The sequence below is a fragment of the Mixophyes fleayi genome, chromosome 1, assembly GCF_038048845.1.
Source record: "Mixophyes fleayi isolate aMixFle1 chromosome 1, aMixFle1.hap1, whole genome shotgun sequence".
NCBI lineage: Eukaryota > Metazoa > Chordata > Amphibia > Anura > Limnodynastidae > Mixophyes > Mixophyes fleayi.
Window position 1 is genome coordinate 138,917,990 of NC_134402.1, and position 20,383 is coordinate 138,938,372.

Sequence of the window (20,383 nt, forward strand, 5' to 3'; positions counted from 1 at the left end):
AGGTATGCATTGATAAAAAGGACAATTACCTTGTAAGATAGAGCTTTCTGAAAGCGGCAACTGAAATGAGAAATAACAAGTATTTAATGCATGCAAAATGTTAAATTCTGACCCTTTTCTTTATCATTAACCATTACTACATAATAAAAATAAGTTAATGTTATTGTATATTTTTAATATTATAGAAAATGTATACCAAATTAGGGCCCTCAATACTGCTATTTTGTCATGCTAACTATCCCTGGAGGGACAAAAGAGGTGCCCACACCGGATGCCTGGTGCAGGATCCCTAATCTAATTGCAAGTTTCCAAAAAAAGCAAACCTGCTTTTGTGGCCCAACTGAAAAAAAAACACAACACTTTCCACTTTTATCGTACACACTTCACACATAATAAATGTTTTTGGTTAATGAACCAATTCTGCAGGCTGCTGTACCTGGATAATCATCAGGTAGAGGCACCTGTTTGGGTGAGTATCTCCAGAACTGGTCCTCGGTATGAATATCAGTGTTCTGCTAGTAAGGAGGAGTTACTAGTCGAATACCGATATTCATACTGAGGACCAGTTCTGGAGATACTCACTCGAACAGGTCCCTCTACCTGATGATTCTTCAGGCACAGCAGTCTGTAGAATTTAGACAAGCAGCGCTACTGGTGTGTATGTTCGCACTGCACGGTCCAAGCTGAAGCAACAAGGCAGAATGCAGCAATCAAGGTAAGTAGAAAATGGATGGGGAGAGGGGGTGCTGTAAAAAATAGAGGGGGCTGGAAAAGGCGGAGGGGGGATAAAAGAGTTGCTGTAAAAATTAAGGGATGCTGTAAAAAATGGAGGGAGAGGGAGAGGGGTCTGTAGAAACTGAAGCTGAGTAGAGATGGGGGTTGTACAAAATAGAGGGAGGGGGAAGGACATATGACTAGATTGAACGGAGAATCCTCTATATGCACACCTTGGTGTCAGAGTGTGTGCATATCTACAATTTCACAGTCCATCCTTTCATTATTCAATATTCTCTATTTTTGTTTCATTTTCATTTTTTATATTTATTTTTATTTATATTTTTATTTTATTGTCTGTGGGAATTGATACCCTGACACTGAGCGCTGTAGATTTAGCATATATGTAGTATTGAGATCTTGGGAGAATCTTATTACATGCTGCTTGTGACAGGGAAGGTAGATTGATTGAATTTGAGCGCTTATTCCTACATTATTTCTGGAGGGGGAGAGGGGTTTGTAAAAATGGAGAGGGAGGCTGTAAAAAGAGAGGGGGAGTGAGGGCTGGGCTTGACTTTTAAGGAGGTAAATAATAACTATCTCTTTTCCAAAGAGGACACCAACGTTCCAGGATGCAGCAAAGCTGCAACTGAGTTTAAGACACCGGCAGCAGCACCAGGCAGGAATGCCTCTCTGGCGGTACGTTCCCACAAGTGTTTGGGAAGGAAAGGGGTTGGCAGTGCTCTGTCTTGCCCAAGGCACTAAAATGTTTAGTTTCGGCTCTATGCCTCTGTTGTGTTTTCACGCCTTTCCTTCCTTCCTTTCCTCCTTTTCTGCTGGAGTCTGGCAGACAGAACTTTTTTGCTATGTTATAAGTCTTATTCATCATGCTCAAAACCCTAAGTGCATGCACTAATGGGGTTCAGAGACACTGCTGGCCAGGGATTTTTACTGTAGATTTTGCATGTACTGAGGGACTCATTTATTAAAGGACAAAATGCCGTATAATAAAGCAATAGGGTTTTTTTTGTATCAAAGGGTTACTGCCGGCGAGAATGCTACTGTTGCTGGTGGTGAACCCTGCCGTCGGAAAGATTACCATTGCATGTGGAAGCCTATTTAACAAATATCTTGGTGGTACTTTTACCACCGCACTACAAGTTGTGCTAACACCATCTCAGGCGTGTCTCAGCTTACCACCCTTGTGGCTAAGGTTAAACGTGTACTAACCCCACCTACTTTATGACAGCCCCGCCTTCAGTTGGTTTGGGTTCGCCTACATCAAGCCACTTTCAAAACATTTTCCAGGGCCACTTTAGGTTCCCAATCCGCCCCTGGTTCAGACAGCCACACATATTCTTAAGTGGCATGTATCTCCTGGAAGATCTATTTGACAGGGCAGAGCTGGCAATTTTTGGCTTGAATGTAAAAATACCTCCTGGTACAACTTCAGGACCACATGTTTACAATAACAATAAGAAATTAATACCACAGAAACACAGGCATGTCCTCATGCAATATGGTCATGGCTGTCACTAAGTCTTAAAATCTTTACAACAAACAGTATTAAGAGGACTTGATTTGTTAAGTGGAGAAATCTGATGTGTGGCTCCTTATTTAAGCTAGTATAATTCAATAAACAGCTGCATAGATACTATATATGCTAGGCCTATAGTTGGGGATGGTGGTGGTGATGGGGTTGTTCCCATTGCCCAGAATCTTCACCACACGAAAATCATTTCCCAGTACATGTAGTAACAGAGCGACATGACAAATGATTCACCATAGTTCATACACCCAACTGCCCATATTTCATTAGTACTGTCATACATTTCCTGTTCTTGGCCACCTTATCAGTCCTGTTCCAGCCTCCTTGGATGCCCTAGATAGAGGAACAATCAGGATGAATCAGCTACACGCTGATTTGCTGCTTGACTGTTACACAATGTACTTCACAGCGTGTAGTCTTGTGATTGAGACATGATCATGTTTTGCACCATCCACAGATGGCCACCTAAATTAGTCCTCCTCTCTTAACCCCTTTTAAAAGGGATTAAGAGAGGAGAATTAATGCAGGTGGCCACCTGCGTGAGAGAGCATCACGGAGAGGACGGAATTTGAAGTACTGTTTGAATTATTATCCCAGGACTTTGGTAAATTGAAAGCACTTTATTCATCTGTACCATTCCTTGTATCACATTTTGTTACTCCTTAAACTGTTCCCTATACTATATATATACACGTCGGATTTCTATTTAACGGATACAGTTTTTGTGCACATTGGGAGACATCTATGCTTGTATGAAAAGACAGCATTACGTTAATAAGATAATTTTTGGATAATTCTAATTTATATGTTAAGAAGAGTTATTTGCTGAGAGCTTCTCTAGCTAATGAATACCAGACTTTTGTTTACATTGAACAGTATGTAATTATTGCTATTCTCACTGCAGATTTTTTATTGAGATTTTTTTTATTGTGACTTTGTTTAATAAATGCTAATATGTGGTGATTCTTAGCAGCTTGTGTCCATTATATGAATTCTGCTAATTGTTTATGTTTCATTGAATGTGCATGAGATCTAGAGCGCTGTCATTTGCTTTTAAGATGACTAATTAAGGGATTGCGGAATACTCCCTCGTGACAGCTGCCTGTTCTTATGTATTGATTATTTTTTAGTGTTGTTTATGAATTTATATCTATATTAATATTTATTTAGTTATTTATTTTTATATCTTCAATTACATTATTTACTTATCCTGACCCTCAGCGCCTTAGAAGAGAGGTAGCCTTTTCTGTCGTAGTAACTTGCCACTGCCAGGCCCTGGAAGCTACCTTGTTCATGTCGTCACCAATGTGTTGGGGAGTGAATAAGGAATGTCAAGGGGGAGGGGGGGTCACCCTTGATCTAGGGGAGAACTAACTGGGGAGGGTGAGGGGGGGGGGTTGTCATGGATATGTGTAGACTCAATCTGATTGTCAAATCAGGGAAGGTATCAATTCTACGGGGGGGTCAAACAAGATGTGAGGTAAATTGCTTGGGGTGTTGGTGTCAGCCTTGAGCAGAGTTGAATCAGAGTTGAATCAAGGAGTGTCAATTTGGTTAGGTAAAATCGGGTGATAGATCAATACAAGCAGTGGAATGGTCAACAAGATGTGGGGGGAAAATGGGTTGGTTGGTGATTTGCCTAGATCTGGTGAACAAGCAATTGAGGGATGAAGGGTGCACAATGTACGAGAGCCTAGCATTAATGAAATTATTTTTTATAAATATCTCAGGTATTCTAATCCAAAGATCATTTGGTGTTTATAAAAATTTATTAATCTGGATATAGTTTTCAAAATACATTTTTTATCTGTTTCTAAAACTGCCCACAATTCTATGGACCAATCACGTTTGATAGTTAGATCTCAATCAGGACAGATACATTGAGAAAAATATACTGTGTGCTCTGGGGTTCAGGCTTCTTGTACTTCAGACAGTGTAGGGCCACAAGATTTGTGATTGATGGCCCTGCTCATCTTTCATTGCCAACCATCATGTGTAACAACACAACCTATGCTATATGTATGTCTCCTTGTCCTCAAAATGCAAACTCCAGTAATTTCCAGGCTGTAATTCTTAAAGTATCAACTACATTTCTTGATTTAGATTTACACCATTATGTACATTCAATTAAAACATTTCCTTTCATGGCATAATTGTGCTTTTCAATCTTTGATTTATAGAGACTAAGGGCTAGATTTACTAAGCTGCGGGTTTGAAAAAGAGGGATGTTGCCTATAGCAACCAATCAGATTCTAGCTGTCATTTTGTAGAAAGCACTAAATAAATGAAAGCTAGAATCTGATGGGATGTTTTTTTCAAACCCGCAGCTTAGTAAATCTAGCCCTTAATCACTAATTACTACACTATTCAAATTATCAGTGATAAAAAAAGATATACTATTTTTCTTTTTTATGCTTAAAGAAAAATGAAACATACATTAAAGGAAGATACATTTTTATTTTTACCTTCGTGGAAATGTAGTCTTGACTGTATTTTGGATAAAGCCATAACAGCATGGGCAGACGACGAATGCTGCTCTTGCAAGAATGCAGTGATCAATCACCATATCTGTTGCTACTCCACATGCATGTAGTGCTACCTAAAAAGGACAAGACATAAACAGTTATTACAGGTGTGATAATATATTGCAGAAGAGAGTATGTGCAGTTAATTACTCATAATTGCCTACTCTTCCAGAATGTCCGAGAGAGTAGGCAACTCCCGGGATAGCAGGGCAACTTTCGGGTCCTGGACACACTTAATTGATTAAATGGTGGCTGCGGGGCTTATCATGTGAATCAAGCGTCATCATGGTCCAGCCCTTTACCATAATAGGCTAGAGCTGATGATGTTTGTCTAGGGGCTGGGGCCAATCATAAATTGCTAAGCCCCGCCGCCACACACCCACCTGCCCCCCGTATCTCCCGGAGGCAAACTTGCCAAAGTTGGCAAGTATGTAATAACTACAATGACATGAAGCCATGCCCCAACAACAGCAGATTCCTCTCTGTTCTCCTAGCATACATCCCAATGTAGAGAGCATAAAAACATGTATAACACTAACAGGAGGGATTTGGGAGGGTATTATGTAACAATGACAAAACAATAGCTCTCACATTTATAATAAACATTGCAAGCAGAGTAACTTTTCCTAAACTTCAGGGACAGACCCTAATTGTGAATGTTTGTTCATGAAAACCATAAATGTCCCTGATTTCTAAAATCCACTAACTACATTCTGTATTTTTAATGTAAATTCTCAACATTGGTTTAAATTCTGATTTAGAACTTAACTTTTATATTTTTTTGTTTAAAGCTCTAAAATTACAACAAAACCATATTCATAATTCCTTTTCATTCATTGTCCATATATCTGCCTTTAGTGAATAATATATGAAAAAGTTACATGCACTTGTTCATGCAGAGTAGTGTTTTCATATCTTAGCAAAAACATTGTAAGACGTATATAGGAGCTACTCACATATTGCCATTAAATTAATACAAGGGAAAATAAAATATAGTATTTGTACACCTTTTAAAATTATGTAGCTATTTGAAAAATATCTATTATAACCATGCAATTCCATAAGGTAGTTACAACTGCCTTCCAGTCTGTAGAAAATTGTAAGTTTATTTTTAATAAACATATGAGAAACTTTGTGCTTCTATCTAAATGCTACATGGCTTTTCTAGATCACTGATCATATTAAGATGGATTGCTATGGTCTGTGAGGACTAATTCCTTGCAAAGCTATTGCACTTTAAAAGAGGAGGGAGACTCGTCTAAGGCCATAACTGAATGTCTCATGATAGTGCACTTGCACATTACTTATATATATGGCATTGTGGGAGAATAGGCCATGACAGATTGCTTTCATCACTGGGTTAAAGCACAATATAGGGCAGCATTCCTCCATCAGCTCTGAGACTTGCTCATCTGGTACTATGTTTACCCAAGCTAGGCCTCAAAAGATGAAACATTCCAACGTGACTTAAGGCTGCACACTATTTCAGCTGAACAACTTGTAAAAAATAAATGTTTGTTCTTCTTTACAAAATTAAGTAGAGACTCTATTATGTCAACATACAAACCAGTCTGTAAAACAAGTACAATTTTCAAATAAGTTGCTTTGCAACGTAGTGAACATTTTTGGCAGATTACACACAGCTTAATTTGTAAAATCTTATATACAATATATTCAGGAATTCCACCAAACAATAACATAACTCCTCAAAATACTTCTAGTGAACAAACTGGTTTTGTAAGCAAACAGCAGTAGGAATGATATAAAGGGCTACTCCATTTCACCTGCTAACTTTTTTTGCTTGTTTAGCTCTCATTTCTATAAAATCTGATAAGCGTGGAGAGTTCTGTTACGTTATTGTAATATATTTACAGACAACTCACAGGCTATGTAGATGTTTTAAATTTCACAACTATGAGATGTTGAATAAGTAGAATATAAAATTTATTTTACGGTACATAATATAGCCAATAGTTGCAATTTTTAGTGAAAAATTAAGTTTTCCATCTAATATATATATATATATATATATATATATATATATATATATACACATAGACAAATATTGTATGGCAGCTAATTTGATGCAAATACTTGCAAAATTAGCAAAGTAACATTTACATTTTATTTTATTTATAGACAAACTATGAAATAAAAGGTGTCTATGTAGAGTATGCAGTTGAGTGATATGTTTGTAATTAATTAAATTTACCTCTTTCTAATGATAAGATCTTTTCCAATTTGGTCCAATATAAGGAATTATTGTCATCATTATGGATAATGTGAAGGAATTAGAAAAATGGAGACAATAACATATATTATAGTGGATTTATGGGTGAAGTGTGTTTGGACTATCTTAGAGGAAGGAAGAAGCACCTTCTAAAACATGTCAGGGTAATTTAGTCTACAACAGGTCAGTGCCTTTTTTATGTGCAATGATGCACTAGCCGTTTGGAGCCTTTTAATCAGGACAAGGAAATCATAATAGCAGCACAGAGATTTCTGCTGGACAGTAACTGCGAGAGGCACAATCATCCTTCAGTTCCAGTTTATTCTGGTAAAAATGAGTTATTCCATCTCTTTTGGGTATCTATGGGGAGGAGTTTTGTATTTTTTGCTAGCTCTGTGAGATGATAGATTTGCTAAGTTTGAACCTATTACTGACTGAAGTAGAAATAATGATCTAATACAGATTGTTCATGTGTCATTGCATTGAAATATTTTAGAAGATTTAGGTATGTGACAGGATGGACCGCCTATGCCACCCTGTCTGTTGTTGCTGGAAACCAGCTGGGCTTACTTTGCCACTGTTCCCATCTCTATCCCTATCCGTCCTCTCTGTAGTAGGAAGGGGCTTACAATGCTGCCACCACTGCAACTCCTTAATGGCATCCAGAACCACGTTCCTTCTGGATAACTGTCGCTGCTAGTGTACCCCTTGCTGGTGCACCTGGGCTGGTACCGCTGACCTCTTCTTACTTATTAGGGTTGCTGTGGATGGTTCTCCCATGGTACAAACCAGTGCCGTTTAATACAGTTTTGAACATAGCTTATCAGGGGTTAAGCCAGTCCCTTGAACTCTTTGCTGGCCCCAAAAAGTAGTATCAGGATGTAATATGTTTCTCCAAACGTGGATTAAAATGCAATTTATATTAAACAAACTTTACAATTATCTGTGATATCCAACATCACGTGCTGTTTACAATGTTCAGACAGGTTCTAACACACTGGACAAAAGGAACACCAGTAATGACCTCCTGTGGTGCATTTAGACTAAAATGGACATGTTGGCTACTAATATGAATAAACTTAATTAGCCTTAATGAGGACTTCCTCTCAAAGCTACAGAACAAACTCTTCAAACAAATGCTTATTGCATTAGACATATACCTCAGAAATTAATGCATTTCCTATACAAAGTGCCAAACAATACAACACAACCAATACAATCTGCAATTATATAAATAAGCGAACTACGCTATTTCCTTTAAATCAATTCATGCAATAAATTATTTATAAGTGATCCAGCCACAATGTATTTATAATTTGAATTTGTTTTCAATTTTATCACTTATAGTGATCACCACAGAATGTCAGATTATAATTACTCTGTACATACATTTTAGCTAGTGGTACAAATTAGGTAAATTATATTTTAAACAATTCACCATATATGTGCAGTGATTTACCCAAGTAGTTTAATTTAAAACTATCCACTGGGATACCATAAAACTGTTTCAACTACATCTAGACCACTGTACTGTACAATTCTGCCACAATAACGTGATCAGAACATACAAAAATGGGAACTTGTGCAGCTCTTAAACTATAATTCTCTTCTAACATCTGCATTTTCTATGGCTTGGAAGATATTATCCATTGTTAAAATCCATGCAGTGTGCAGATTGTACTGTAAACTTTATGCAGGGAAGAAGGAAAAACATGGACATGAGAGAGGAAAGGCTGGAAAGGGAAAAGGGTGGTAAGAGAGATAACCAGTGGAAATAGAAAATAAATAAATGATACTTTAGTTGAATTGTGAATTATTAGTGCTAAATGAAATCATAAGCTGTTGTAAAACAATGTGTTAATGCTGAAAATGCCACATGTATTCATTAAAGTGACCAGTCACATTCTTTTTTTTGTTGTTACTGTCTCTTTTCTAAGTAGTTGTAGTCAAAATGAACATTATTCCCAGTATTATATACTATATTATATATATTCCAATGCCAGTTATCACCCGCAAGAAGTTGGTGGACATCGAAAAAGTCTACACTGGCACATATTGAAATAAAAAGCCCTATTTTGAGCCTAAAAGCCTGTGTGACAATTAGAGAGTGAGTGTAACCCTAATTTTTGTCATATCCTCCAATTTTGGGGCACAGTTTCTCTAATATACCACATGAGAGGCTACCATTTGTTTTGAGTCAATTTAAACCCTCCACCATTATAACCAAGCTGTCAATAAGCTCTTTCATTTTCTACAAAGCTACCATTTCATTTTCTTCCGCATATCACCCTCAAGGGTTCCCACCATGACAGTATTTGAGTGTCTATCTATAAATAGTGGCATCCAAGAAAGGTACTATCTCTTCCATCTACAGATTACTCCCCCCATCCTCAGAGCATAAAGAAAAATATACTTCGAAATGGGAAGCGGACTGAAGGGAAGAGATCTCCTTTGAGCATTGTCCAAAAACTGGCTAGGAGGCAGTTCTAGTTGTATGGTGGTGAAGTAAAATTGTTAAACATTGTTTTACAGATGGTATATGGTACCCACCAGATTACATAAAATCTATATGGATTTCTCCCAATTATGCTGGTGGAACTGCTTCCCATGTTGAACAAATTCTGAATAAAATTATTTTTTTTGCACAAATGGAAAAACTGCTTGCTATGCTCTCCCAGAGGTTGGACAAATTCCATAAGGTCTCGGACCCTTGTTTTAATCTAAATGAGAAATTACCTGCCTTTCATGAGCATATTATAATGTTCCTGTTATGCCTATTACAATGGATTACACGTCTAAAGTTTATAGGCCACTACTGAATGTTGCTGTGCACATTATGTTTTAGCTGAAGGTTTAAAAACCTATGATATATTTTATCTTTGCACGCTACAGATATCACTGTATTTGTACCTTTGTTTCCCTCACTCCAAATTATTTTACCTACTTCTTTATGTTGTCCTTTCCAATCCCCCTCCTGGTTTAAATATATTTTCTTTGAGTACAAAATTCAAATAAAATCTGAGTTCAAGAAAAACAAAAAAGGAACTCAGAAGTAATCTAGCAATGTAAAAATATATGACCCCTATCAGCAAGCATTGTGGAGAGTACAGCAAAGGAAATAACACCAATCTCATTCATACAAATAATTATTTAAAGACATCAATGTAGTTTCATGTGGGACATTAGATACACTTTAACTACTAAATCACCACTGACATATATTGTGCATGAGCAAATGTCTACTTTTTTCACAATTTCAAATAAATAAAAAAATGGTGCCAAATAAATTTTAATCTGATTACCACTAAGAACAATAATGACAGAATAGGTTTACGGGGGTATATATTTCCCAAAGTATCTATCATTATTATTTTTTATAAGGTGCCACAGGTTCCGTAGCGCCGTATACAAAGCAAGTAACAACTAGATGAGGTAATACACATAAGTGTGAGTAATGCTATGAGAACTCACACAGAGTGCAGCAAAATATATGACAGGACATACGAGGGAGTCAGATAGTGAAAACATTTATTTGCTTTACACACATACATACACACTCCTTTACGTCAAAATGTCAAAGGCAGGTGCTTCTGCCTAAGTAAAGGAAAATCTACTGACACCAGACAATAAGCTGAACAAAAAACTCTGGTCTAATCGTGAAACATTACAATAAATGTGAAAAGTAAAATCTATATCTTTACTTTTGTCCCCTATGTGTACCTTGTCTACACTTGCCCACTCTATGTATATGGTGGGTGGGTGTGGGCTTTACTCTGTTATGCCATTTATAAACATCACCATAAAATGTCAAATAGGACAGACCGACACTGTCAATGACAGCCGAAAAGTTGGGTGGTGGGACCGGGAATCATACACAGTGGCATCATTACAAATGGCATTTAATGTGAATATCCAATGGTAAATGCTATGCACTTCCATGTTTGCAACAGTAAATACTTTTTGTGTTATCACATAACAATCACAGCGATTTTCTTGCATAGTAAAAAGACCCTTATAAATGCATGGGAGACCATTCAAAGAACTACAAATGGATCCATACAAAATTGATCTAATAGTATAGTAATTGCTAGTTACCATAAGATCTAGTCTGCAGTAATCTACTATTGCTTATCAGAATCTCAAGTGATTACAATGCTTAAATTACATTTATCTGGTACCCGATAGTCAGGAGAAATAGGCAGATACACTGACTGGATAATTTTCTGGGGTTGCTATTATTGCGAGAAATTACAGGAAAAATTCCGGAAAAGTGTATTAAACACATATACTGTCATCAGATGAAAATCCTATTTCTCCTTGTCTAGTCCACTTAGACTTGGCGAAGATAAATGCTAAAATTATTCTTGACGTTAATGTGCAAATGGCCTCCAGAAATGAACGATAAGTCATAGCATAAATACAGTCCTGTTATACTTATACTTGCTTATAAAATTTTATTGACAGTTTCTAGAAAAACAAAACCACTTGAGTAACAGCTTTACTGTTCTGAAAACAAAATATTTTAATAATTCATAAAACTTACCCCAATATTAAAAATTCCTGTAAAATAGTTCAGATTTGCTTGAATGAACCAGATGTTTGTTAATCCTATTCCATTACTTCTTCCTCTTGCACGCATCAAAGATTCTTCTTTATTCTCTATCAGAACAATCTGCAGTCAAGGAAGACAAATAGCTGACGTTATTCCTTCACCACTCTGGTCTTGAAATGTAAGAGTTAGCAGAAATATAGTTGAGTACAGTTTTGGAAAGTACTAGCAACATGCACCAACATTGGTTATTAACGCTACCTTTGCTTTTCTTTCAGTGAACTCCGGCTGATGAAGGAGAAGCAACAATAGTGGTAATAACCTACAACAGAACAGATTGGCAGCAGTCTACATAATGGTTGTGACATCTGCAACACCAAACCCACTTCTGGCAACACTGTTGGTAATTACTGCTCTCCATTCACTTCAACCTTTTGCTTTTGCTACTGTGTAAAATTGCACTGTCTAAGTGGATTTGCTCCTAACTGTAAATGAGGCTTATAGTATGCATAAACAGTGTTTACAGCAGCGGTTACATGCCATTTACTATCTTGTCCTATCTACTAAATGTTTGTTTAATTAGATATAATAATAGTAATAAATAGCTCTTTTCAAAGAAATATTATATACCAACAAAAGTCAAACTAAGGTCTACTGTCAGGCAAATTGTTTATCTAGAGCAGTTATTAGAATTTTCAATTTTTGTTATTAAAAAATGTCTTAGAACGCAGTTGTATCTTGGTTCCATTGTCTTCCAGTCAGATAGTAATAGCAGTAAGATGATCTAGCAGTTGAGCAGACATTGTTCTAGATTCAAAATTGAAATATAAATCAGCAGGCCCCATAGCAAAGCTGTTGGGTCTGACCTCCTACGTTCCCCGTTCTGTTCTTCTCATGCATGCTCTAAGACAGTGTTTCCCACATCCAGTCCTCATATCACCTTGCTCGAGCACAGGTGTATTCATTGCTGATTATAAAAGATCCACAGGCAATACTAATTATGTCACTTGTGATATGGAAAACATGCAATGTTAGAGCACCTTGAGTACTGGACTTTGGAAATACTGCTCTAAGATAATAATGGGTGCAGAACTGTCTGCATTACTTATTAATGCACCAATTAACAATCACTACTGCAACTGATGGGTTTGCAGTGGCTATGGGTCCTGCTCATCTCCAGCCTTATACCTGCTGTACCACCTACAAAGATGGCAGTTTCGCCACTGTCTAGATGAACTGTCTCTTCTGTTTTTAGGCTTAAGATGCATGCAAACAAGCATCCTTTAAAGGACCACTAAACCCAACATTTGAAATGTTCAGATGTGAACAACAGACAAAACACATTGTTCAGTGTTAACCCGACTGTCAGGAACTGAACCTATTTGACGCTTAAGCAATAAATACAGTGGCGCTGATCCTTGCTTGTCTCAACAGAGACAGATGTTCTTTGAACTGAAGTTTTTTTAGAGACACTTCCCAGAGGTTTTTAATTACTCAATGAGTTTCACCTTTTCCTAACCAGTGGGCAATCAGACGAAGCATAGGGTTAATTAAACCCAGCAGCTTCCCGTTTAGCTTGCCTGATTACTGTGGCATATATATGTTATCGTGCTTTGCTACATCTTTTGCTTTGTTTGATTATTTGTGTACTGGCCACCTATTTTAAGTACAGTCATGGCCAAAAGATTTGAGAATGACACAAATATTATTTTTTACGAAGTCTGCTACCTCAGTTTTTATTGCAAATACTCTAGAATGTCATGAAGAGTGATCAGATGAATTACAATTAATTTCAAAGTCCCTCTTTGCCATGACAATAAACTTTATCCCAAAAACAACATTTCCACTGCATTTCAGCCCTGCCACAAAAAAAACAGCTGATATCAGGTCAGTGATTCTCTTGTTAACACAGGTGAGAGTGTTGATGAGGACAAGGCTGGAGATGACTCTTTCATGCTGATTGAGTTAGAATAACAGACTGGAAGCTTTAAAAGGATGGTGGTGCTTGAAGTCATTGTTCTTCCCCTGTTAACCATGGTTACCTATAAGGAAACATGTGCAGTCATCACTGCTTTGCTTAAAAAGGGCTTCACAGGCAAGGATATTGCTGCTAGTAATATTGCACCTAAATCAACCATTTATCGGATCATCAAGAACTTCAAGGAGAGAGGTTCAATAGTTGTGAAGAAGGCTTCAGGGCACCCAAGAACGCCCAGCAAGCACCACGTCCATCTCCTAAAGTTGAGTCAGCTGCGGGATCGGTGCACCACCAGTGCAGAGCTTGTTCAGGAATAGCAGCAGGCAGATTTGAGTGCATCAGCACGTACAGTGAGGCAAAGACTTTTGGAGGATGGCCTGGCGTCAAGAAGGCCGGCAAAGAAGCCTCTTCTCTCCAGGAAAAACATTAGGGACAGACTGATATTCTGCAAAAGGTACACGAATTGGACTGCGAAGGACTGGGGTAAAATCATTTTGTCTGATGAATCCCCTTTCAGATTGCTTGGGGCATCTGGAAAAATGCTTGTCCAGAGAAGGAAAGGTGAATGCTACCATCAGTCCTGTGTCATGCCAACACTAAAGCATCCTGAGACCATTCATGTGTGGGGTTGCCTTTCAGCCAAGGGAGGGGGCTCACTCACAATTTTGCCTAAGAACACAGCCATGAATAAAGTATGCTACCAAAACATCCTCCAAGAGCAACTTCTCCCAACCATCCAAGAACAGTTTGGTGCTGAACAATGCCTTTTCCAGTATGACGGAGCACCTTGCCATAAGGCAAAAGTGATAACTAAGTGGCTCGGGGATCAAAACATCAAAATTTTGGGTCTATGGCCAGGAAACTCCCCAGACCTTAATCCCATTGAGAACTTGTGGTCAATTCTCAAGAGCCGGGTGGACAAAAAACCCCCCACCAATTCTGACAAACTCAAAGCATTGATTAGGCAAGAATGGGCAGCATTCAGTCAGTATGTGGCCCAGAAGTTGATTGACAGCATGCCAGGGCAAATTGCTGAGGCCTTCAAAAAGAAGGGTCAACACTGCAAATATTGACTCTGCATAAAATTAATGTAATTGTCAATAAAAACCTTTGACACTTACAAAATGCTTGTAATTTTACTTCAGTTTACCATAGCAACATGTGACAAAAAGGTCTAAAAACACTGAAGCAGCAACTTTGTGAAAACCAATACTTGTGTCATTCTCAAAACTTTTGGCAATGACTGTACATTCCACTTCTGTCTGCACTGATCTTGGCTTGGTCCTTCTTAAACTCTGGCAACCAAACTTACCTGATACCAGATATATTACACTGACATTTCACGGCAACTGTTAAAAAATAAAGTGACTTTACTTGCTCTTTAATCCATCTCAACTCAATTCTATTTTAACAAGTTGTTTGGTGGGGAGATAAATTTCACATTAACCTATATGGAGAGACACCGGTCGAGAGTGTATGGTCACATTTAACAAAAGTTGTCACAGCAATTATAACATATAGTTTTAAAATGTACCTTTTGGTCTAGCTCCCTTTTGACACATTTATTAAATACACTGTGCTGCCATCAAACAAACAGCACTCCCCTTTACATGTACTGTATTTGTCTAACTTAATCATCTGTTATTTTATAAAATGATGGTGAAATTGTTTACAATAAAAATATTGGTTCAGGTGACATATTGCTCTGTTATTCTAACCCTGTAAGTTAAGAGCACACAATATTCATTTCACTGGATAGGGGAAGATGACTCTTTTGATTGTCACATCCTTGGCACAATATTAAATCCCTCACCTGCGGTTGACTCAATCCGGATTTCCTACCCAGCTTCCTAAAATGTGTGTAGCAGTGATAGATTACTATTTGATTTATCAAGTAGAACGGGGGGGTTTTCTGTTCATGGAGGAAAAGAAAGCTGACCTTTAGGGGCACCTCTCCATTCTCCTACATGTATATGTTATGTAGAATTATCACATATCAGCAGCTATTTCTTCTGCATTTAGCCATACAAGGCAGAGCTTACAAAGTTTGGATAGGAGGACTAGAACAAGTAATACCCCATTCATACTGCACCAAAACCCGGGTTTTTGCAGAGGCACGCTGAAAAACCCGGGTCTTGGTGCAGTATCAATAGTCCAACCACAAAATCCCGGGTCTAAAATCCCGGGATTTAGACCCGGGATTTTGCGAGGGGTAATTCCCGTATTGGACCCCGCTCGCCTGCAGTATGAATGTAATTCCCGGGTCTCACCATTCATACTGTAAAAAAAAAAAAAAATTGTGAGGTAAAAAAAAAAGATTTTAATTAAAAAAAAATACATAAGAAATGTTTACTTAACTTATTTTCAGCCAGCGGTATCTCCGGTGCGTTGCCGGCTGTCAGGGGGACCTCTGGGTACTAAAATGACGTTATTTCTAATGGACTAGAAATGACGTCATTTTAGTACCCAAAGATCCCCCTGACAGCCGGCAATGCACCGGAGACACCGCTGGCTGAAAATAAGTTAAGTAAACATTTCTTATGTATTTTTTTTTAATTAAAATCTTTTTTAACACTTTTTTTTTTTTAAAACCCGGGCAGGTGCAGTATGAACCCGCCCGACCCGGGAATCTTCTTATCTATACTGCCCTGTGCCCCGGCAATATCCCGGGTTAACAACCCGGGATATTGCCGGGGCGGCAGTATGAAAGTGGTATAAGAGGCCCATAGTAAAGCAGCAAATCTATATATGTTTATATTAATGGATAATCATAGTTGTACCAATCTTTTCTGTTACCCCTATGTCCTACTGGATTTAAATTAGCAATCGCACCGAGCACTATTATATCTTCTGTTTGGAACACCTGCTTGCCTTATCATCTTGTATATCTGATCCTATCAATTTCAATATTTAGCAGGAGGTGCTTCCGGAGAGAGAATAATAATGTTTAATTACACAAAGAAGAAAAGAAAAATCTCACTCCCATGAAGGATGCACTCTAAGTTCACATTTTATTATAAAATATCAATTTATTAAATTGTATTAAAACAACAAAAGAGAACTATTTAATAGATAGTAAAGAAGTGAAAATAGAGTATGAAATGTGATTAAAAACAAAAGTAATTTTCACCATACAGCCATGTCAAGTGTTGTTCAAATTGTTTACATTCCATATTCTATTAAAGTGTACCGCAACAACTAGACTCACATGTAGTTATTAAACTGTTAAATGTCATCTTGACTACAAAACATATACCTGCATTCCCCTATTGATACAGTAATCCTCTATCTATGCGTAAAGTGTTGGCTACTTAATCTAGGTATTTTAAATAGTACTGGGTAATAAATGTGCCTCCTCTCTAATATTAAACTAGATCCTGCTGTTTATATAGAGCTCAAATACAATGCTCATGTGTCTATCCCTCATAGAATGATACCAAAATGACACAAAAGTAACCAGCTATGGCATTGTATTATGTAGTTACATTATATAATATTGAAACAGTTTCGTCTCGTATTATTTCTAGTGAAATGTTCACTTTATAAATCAGCAATTAGTTTGTCAATTCTACAATAGGAAATCATACATTCAGACACTCTGCACAAAGCAGGGTCCAGCTGTGTGAAGTAGACATCAGATACCCCTATGTCCTAGTATTATCTTCCAGCTGTCTGCATAGTATGTTTTGCTACTATTTTGCTTACTTAATTCCAACTATTTATGGTCGGCTTCAAACATTGTAGTACAGTACACTATAGCACCAACAGTCTAAAGCAGAGGGTGCTTCACAATGAGACCATAATGCTATGCTGCATCTATGCCAGTTCAGTTCTGATACTCCCCTGCCAGTAGACTGGGGTAATGCTATAATTCAGACTTACAATCAACAGAAGCACGCTGAACAGAGGAGTCAGATTTTAAAAGTTGTACTCTGAAAATGGAGAATTCCATTCCAAAATACTACGTGGAATTAATTCCAGAGAATGAATGACACACGCTAAAGGAACTCATTACTTGGACCATTTGTTTTCTCAATCATTAAGGACAGACGCAATAATTATCACTGCACTGAAGCTTTAAAAGTCATGTTTTCCTTTCCTAGCTAATACATATATTAAAACTGATTCATACGTACCAGAATAAAGCAGTATCCAATAGGAAACAACATTACTTGAAAAACACTAGGTAATATTATGGTACTGTTGCATAAATGGTGGTTTAATACATTCACATAGAGCTAGGTACATGGTACTCTGACTCATCATTGTATCAAAGAGATACTTACCTGGCATAATGGCAGCATATAAGCCAAAACAATCCCGACGTGACCCTGTGTTATAAAAAGAAACAAAGAATGAGACTTTCTAATTCCACAGTTGGATATAAAAGATTTTTACGCAACAGGTTTTGGGATGAAAAGTAGTTGTATGCACATGAGTCTGAGGATCTGTGTAGCATTATCTATACATCACTATGTGGAAATCAATTAAACTGTCAATAGAATACAAACAAATAAAATGCCACTTGAAGTCAAACAGGCGCTCAGAAAGGCAGCTTGTAGCTAAATCAATAAGGTCACACCTGTAACCTATAAGTATTTAACATCACAAAAATAATAGATAAACTGACAGGCGCCAATCGATAGTTAGGAAGACAAATGATCTTCAATACGTCAAATAATGAATAGCATACTCAAATGTACACATCAAAGTCAGCAAGAAGAAGTCTTATTGAAGATATGAATCCTCCCAGAAATGATCCTGTCATCAAGATCAGCAATAAAGCTTCTTTAATAAAATACTCCTTTTATCATGAATGTAAGTCAATGTCTCTATAGACACAAAAAAAGAACCTGAAACACTCCGTTCTCACAACACATTAGTATAGTGGTTCCGTGGTAACCTCTCATATGACTGTCAGACGCTGCTCAGATCGTGTCAGATCACATTCACAAAAGGACTTTTATGGACAATTGTGATGATAGTTAGACTGTCCGAACATTTGCGGAATATAAAAAAGGGGTATGAAAATCATTCAGTTTCTGCCCATTTCAAACATCATCATAATTGTGCTGGCAGTGGTTTGAATAATTTTTTAGCTATCGATAAGTTTGAGAACAACTGGAGACGAAGAAATTCTATGATAGCTTTAGCCAAATGTGAAATGAAATGGATCCATGATTTAGATACACTCTCTCCAGGAGGATTAAATCAGGATTTTGAGTTGAAGTGGTTTCTTACTGAAGACTAGTTTATCATAGCTAGAACAGTGTATTAGAGCCACACTGAGATTGATTAGAGAAGCTGAGCAATGGTAGTTTGGGTCTGTGTGTGGATGGGAGACCACTGGGGATCTTTGAGTCATTTATTTATTTATTTAAATTTTATTTGTTGTATTGATAAATGAGTTTGTTATTTATGTTTTTTATTCATTTTTATCTATTTGATGTATGTATTTTAATAATGATTTTAACTACTTATTGAGGAATTGAATTATGGACGTTTTAATAGTTATGTGGACTAGTTAATTACTGTCACACATATGGATTAATTAACACTTGAGAGAGAGAGTATAAAACACCTAAGATTGCTCTGGTCTCCACCAATTCACCTTGAGAAAGGCTCCAGGTGAGCTGAAACGCGTCGGTATGAAAGTGGAGATCTGACTGCACCTGTTATTCATTGAACCACATAATGGAACCCATGCCTTTCTCTGCTTCATCCCGGGTACAAGCATTGATTGACCATACATGGCTTACATCTGGTACGGGCATTATGTTATTTAATTAAGGATGCTAGTCGTCAATATTTTATCTCAGTGTCAATAAAAGTTTTAATGTTTGATACAGAATTACACTATGTGAATTTTCATTTTCTTATATATGAACCATGGATGGCCGTGCTGACCGATTCTGGCACTACCTGATTTGATAACCAACCAATAGACCCGTGAGAAGACCTGTTGAAATCTATGCCGTTCTTTTGTGAATGTGATCTGACACGATCTGAGCAGCATCTGACAGTCATATGAGAGGTTACCACGGAACCGCTATACTATTGTGGTGTGAGAACGGAGATCCACACTGAGAGTTTCAGGTTCATTTATTGTGTCTATAGAGACATTGACTTACATTCATGATAAAAGGAGTATTTTATTACAGAAGCTTTATTGCTGGTCTTGATGACAGGATCATTTCTGGGAGGATTCATATCTTCAATAAGACTTCTTCTTGTTGACTTTGATGTGTACATTTGAGTATGCTATTCATTATTTGATGTATTGAAGATCATTTGTCTTCCTAACTACTGATTGGCGCCTGTCAGTTTATCTATTATTTTTGTGATGTCAATAGAATAGTTCTCTAAATGCAGAATTCATTTTTAATATTGATTTGTACAAATATTTTTGAATGTAAATAATTTCTACGTTTAACTCAGCCGAGTCTAAATATAAATTTTATAAATTCCATAAAATTATAACATTTCTTACTTTGCATGTGTAACCCTGACAGATTTATAAATGCAGTGACTTTACCATAGGGCTTGGAGATGCTGCGTTTCACGCCTGTTCGCCATATACAAAAAACAAAATTAACGCCTGTGGTGCAATATCTGGGACCTACACTCTATAGGTGTTCTGAAGTAAATCACACAAAACAATAAGCCAGTGTTGTTGTGAAAGCTGACTGGTGCTTTCAGAACTGGTACTAAACCATTATAATACGTTCTTCTCCCTACTCTCAGTGTAATTTACTTATGAAACCTCTAAAAAGGAATTCCAAGGCCAAACTGATTTTTACAGCCACAATTAACCTAAGAGTGCCACAGCTCAGCCTAA

The 20,383-nt window shown here is 37.3% G+C and overlaps 1 protein-coding gene across 3 annotated transcripts in view; it reads right to left on the reverse strand.

The window, feature by feature from the left end:
* Positions 1-20,383, reverse strand: part of GSTCD (glutathione S-transferase C-terminal domain containing) — a 164,130-nt gene that overhangs the window by 21,311 nt on the left and 122,436 nt on the right. For all 3 annotated transcript variants that reach the window (XM_075200850.1, XM_075200844.1, XM_075200839.1), the window contains 4 exons: positions 17,832-17,876; positions 11,562-11,690; positions 4,729-4,862; positions 30-60 (listed from right to left, as the gene is read on the reverse strand). In XM_075200850.1, the coding sequence (XP_075056951.1) occupies positions 30-60; positions 4,729-4,862; positions 11,562-11,690; positions 17,832-17,876 (339 nt within the window). The remainder of the gene's footprint in view (positions 1-29; positions 61-4,728; positions 4,863-11,561; positions 11,691-17,831; positions 17,877-20,383) is intronic.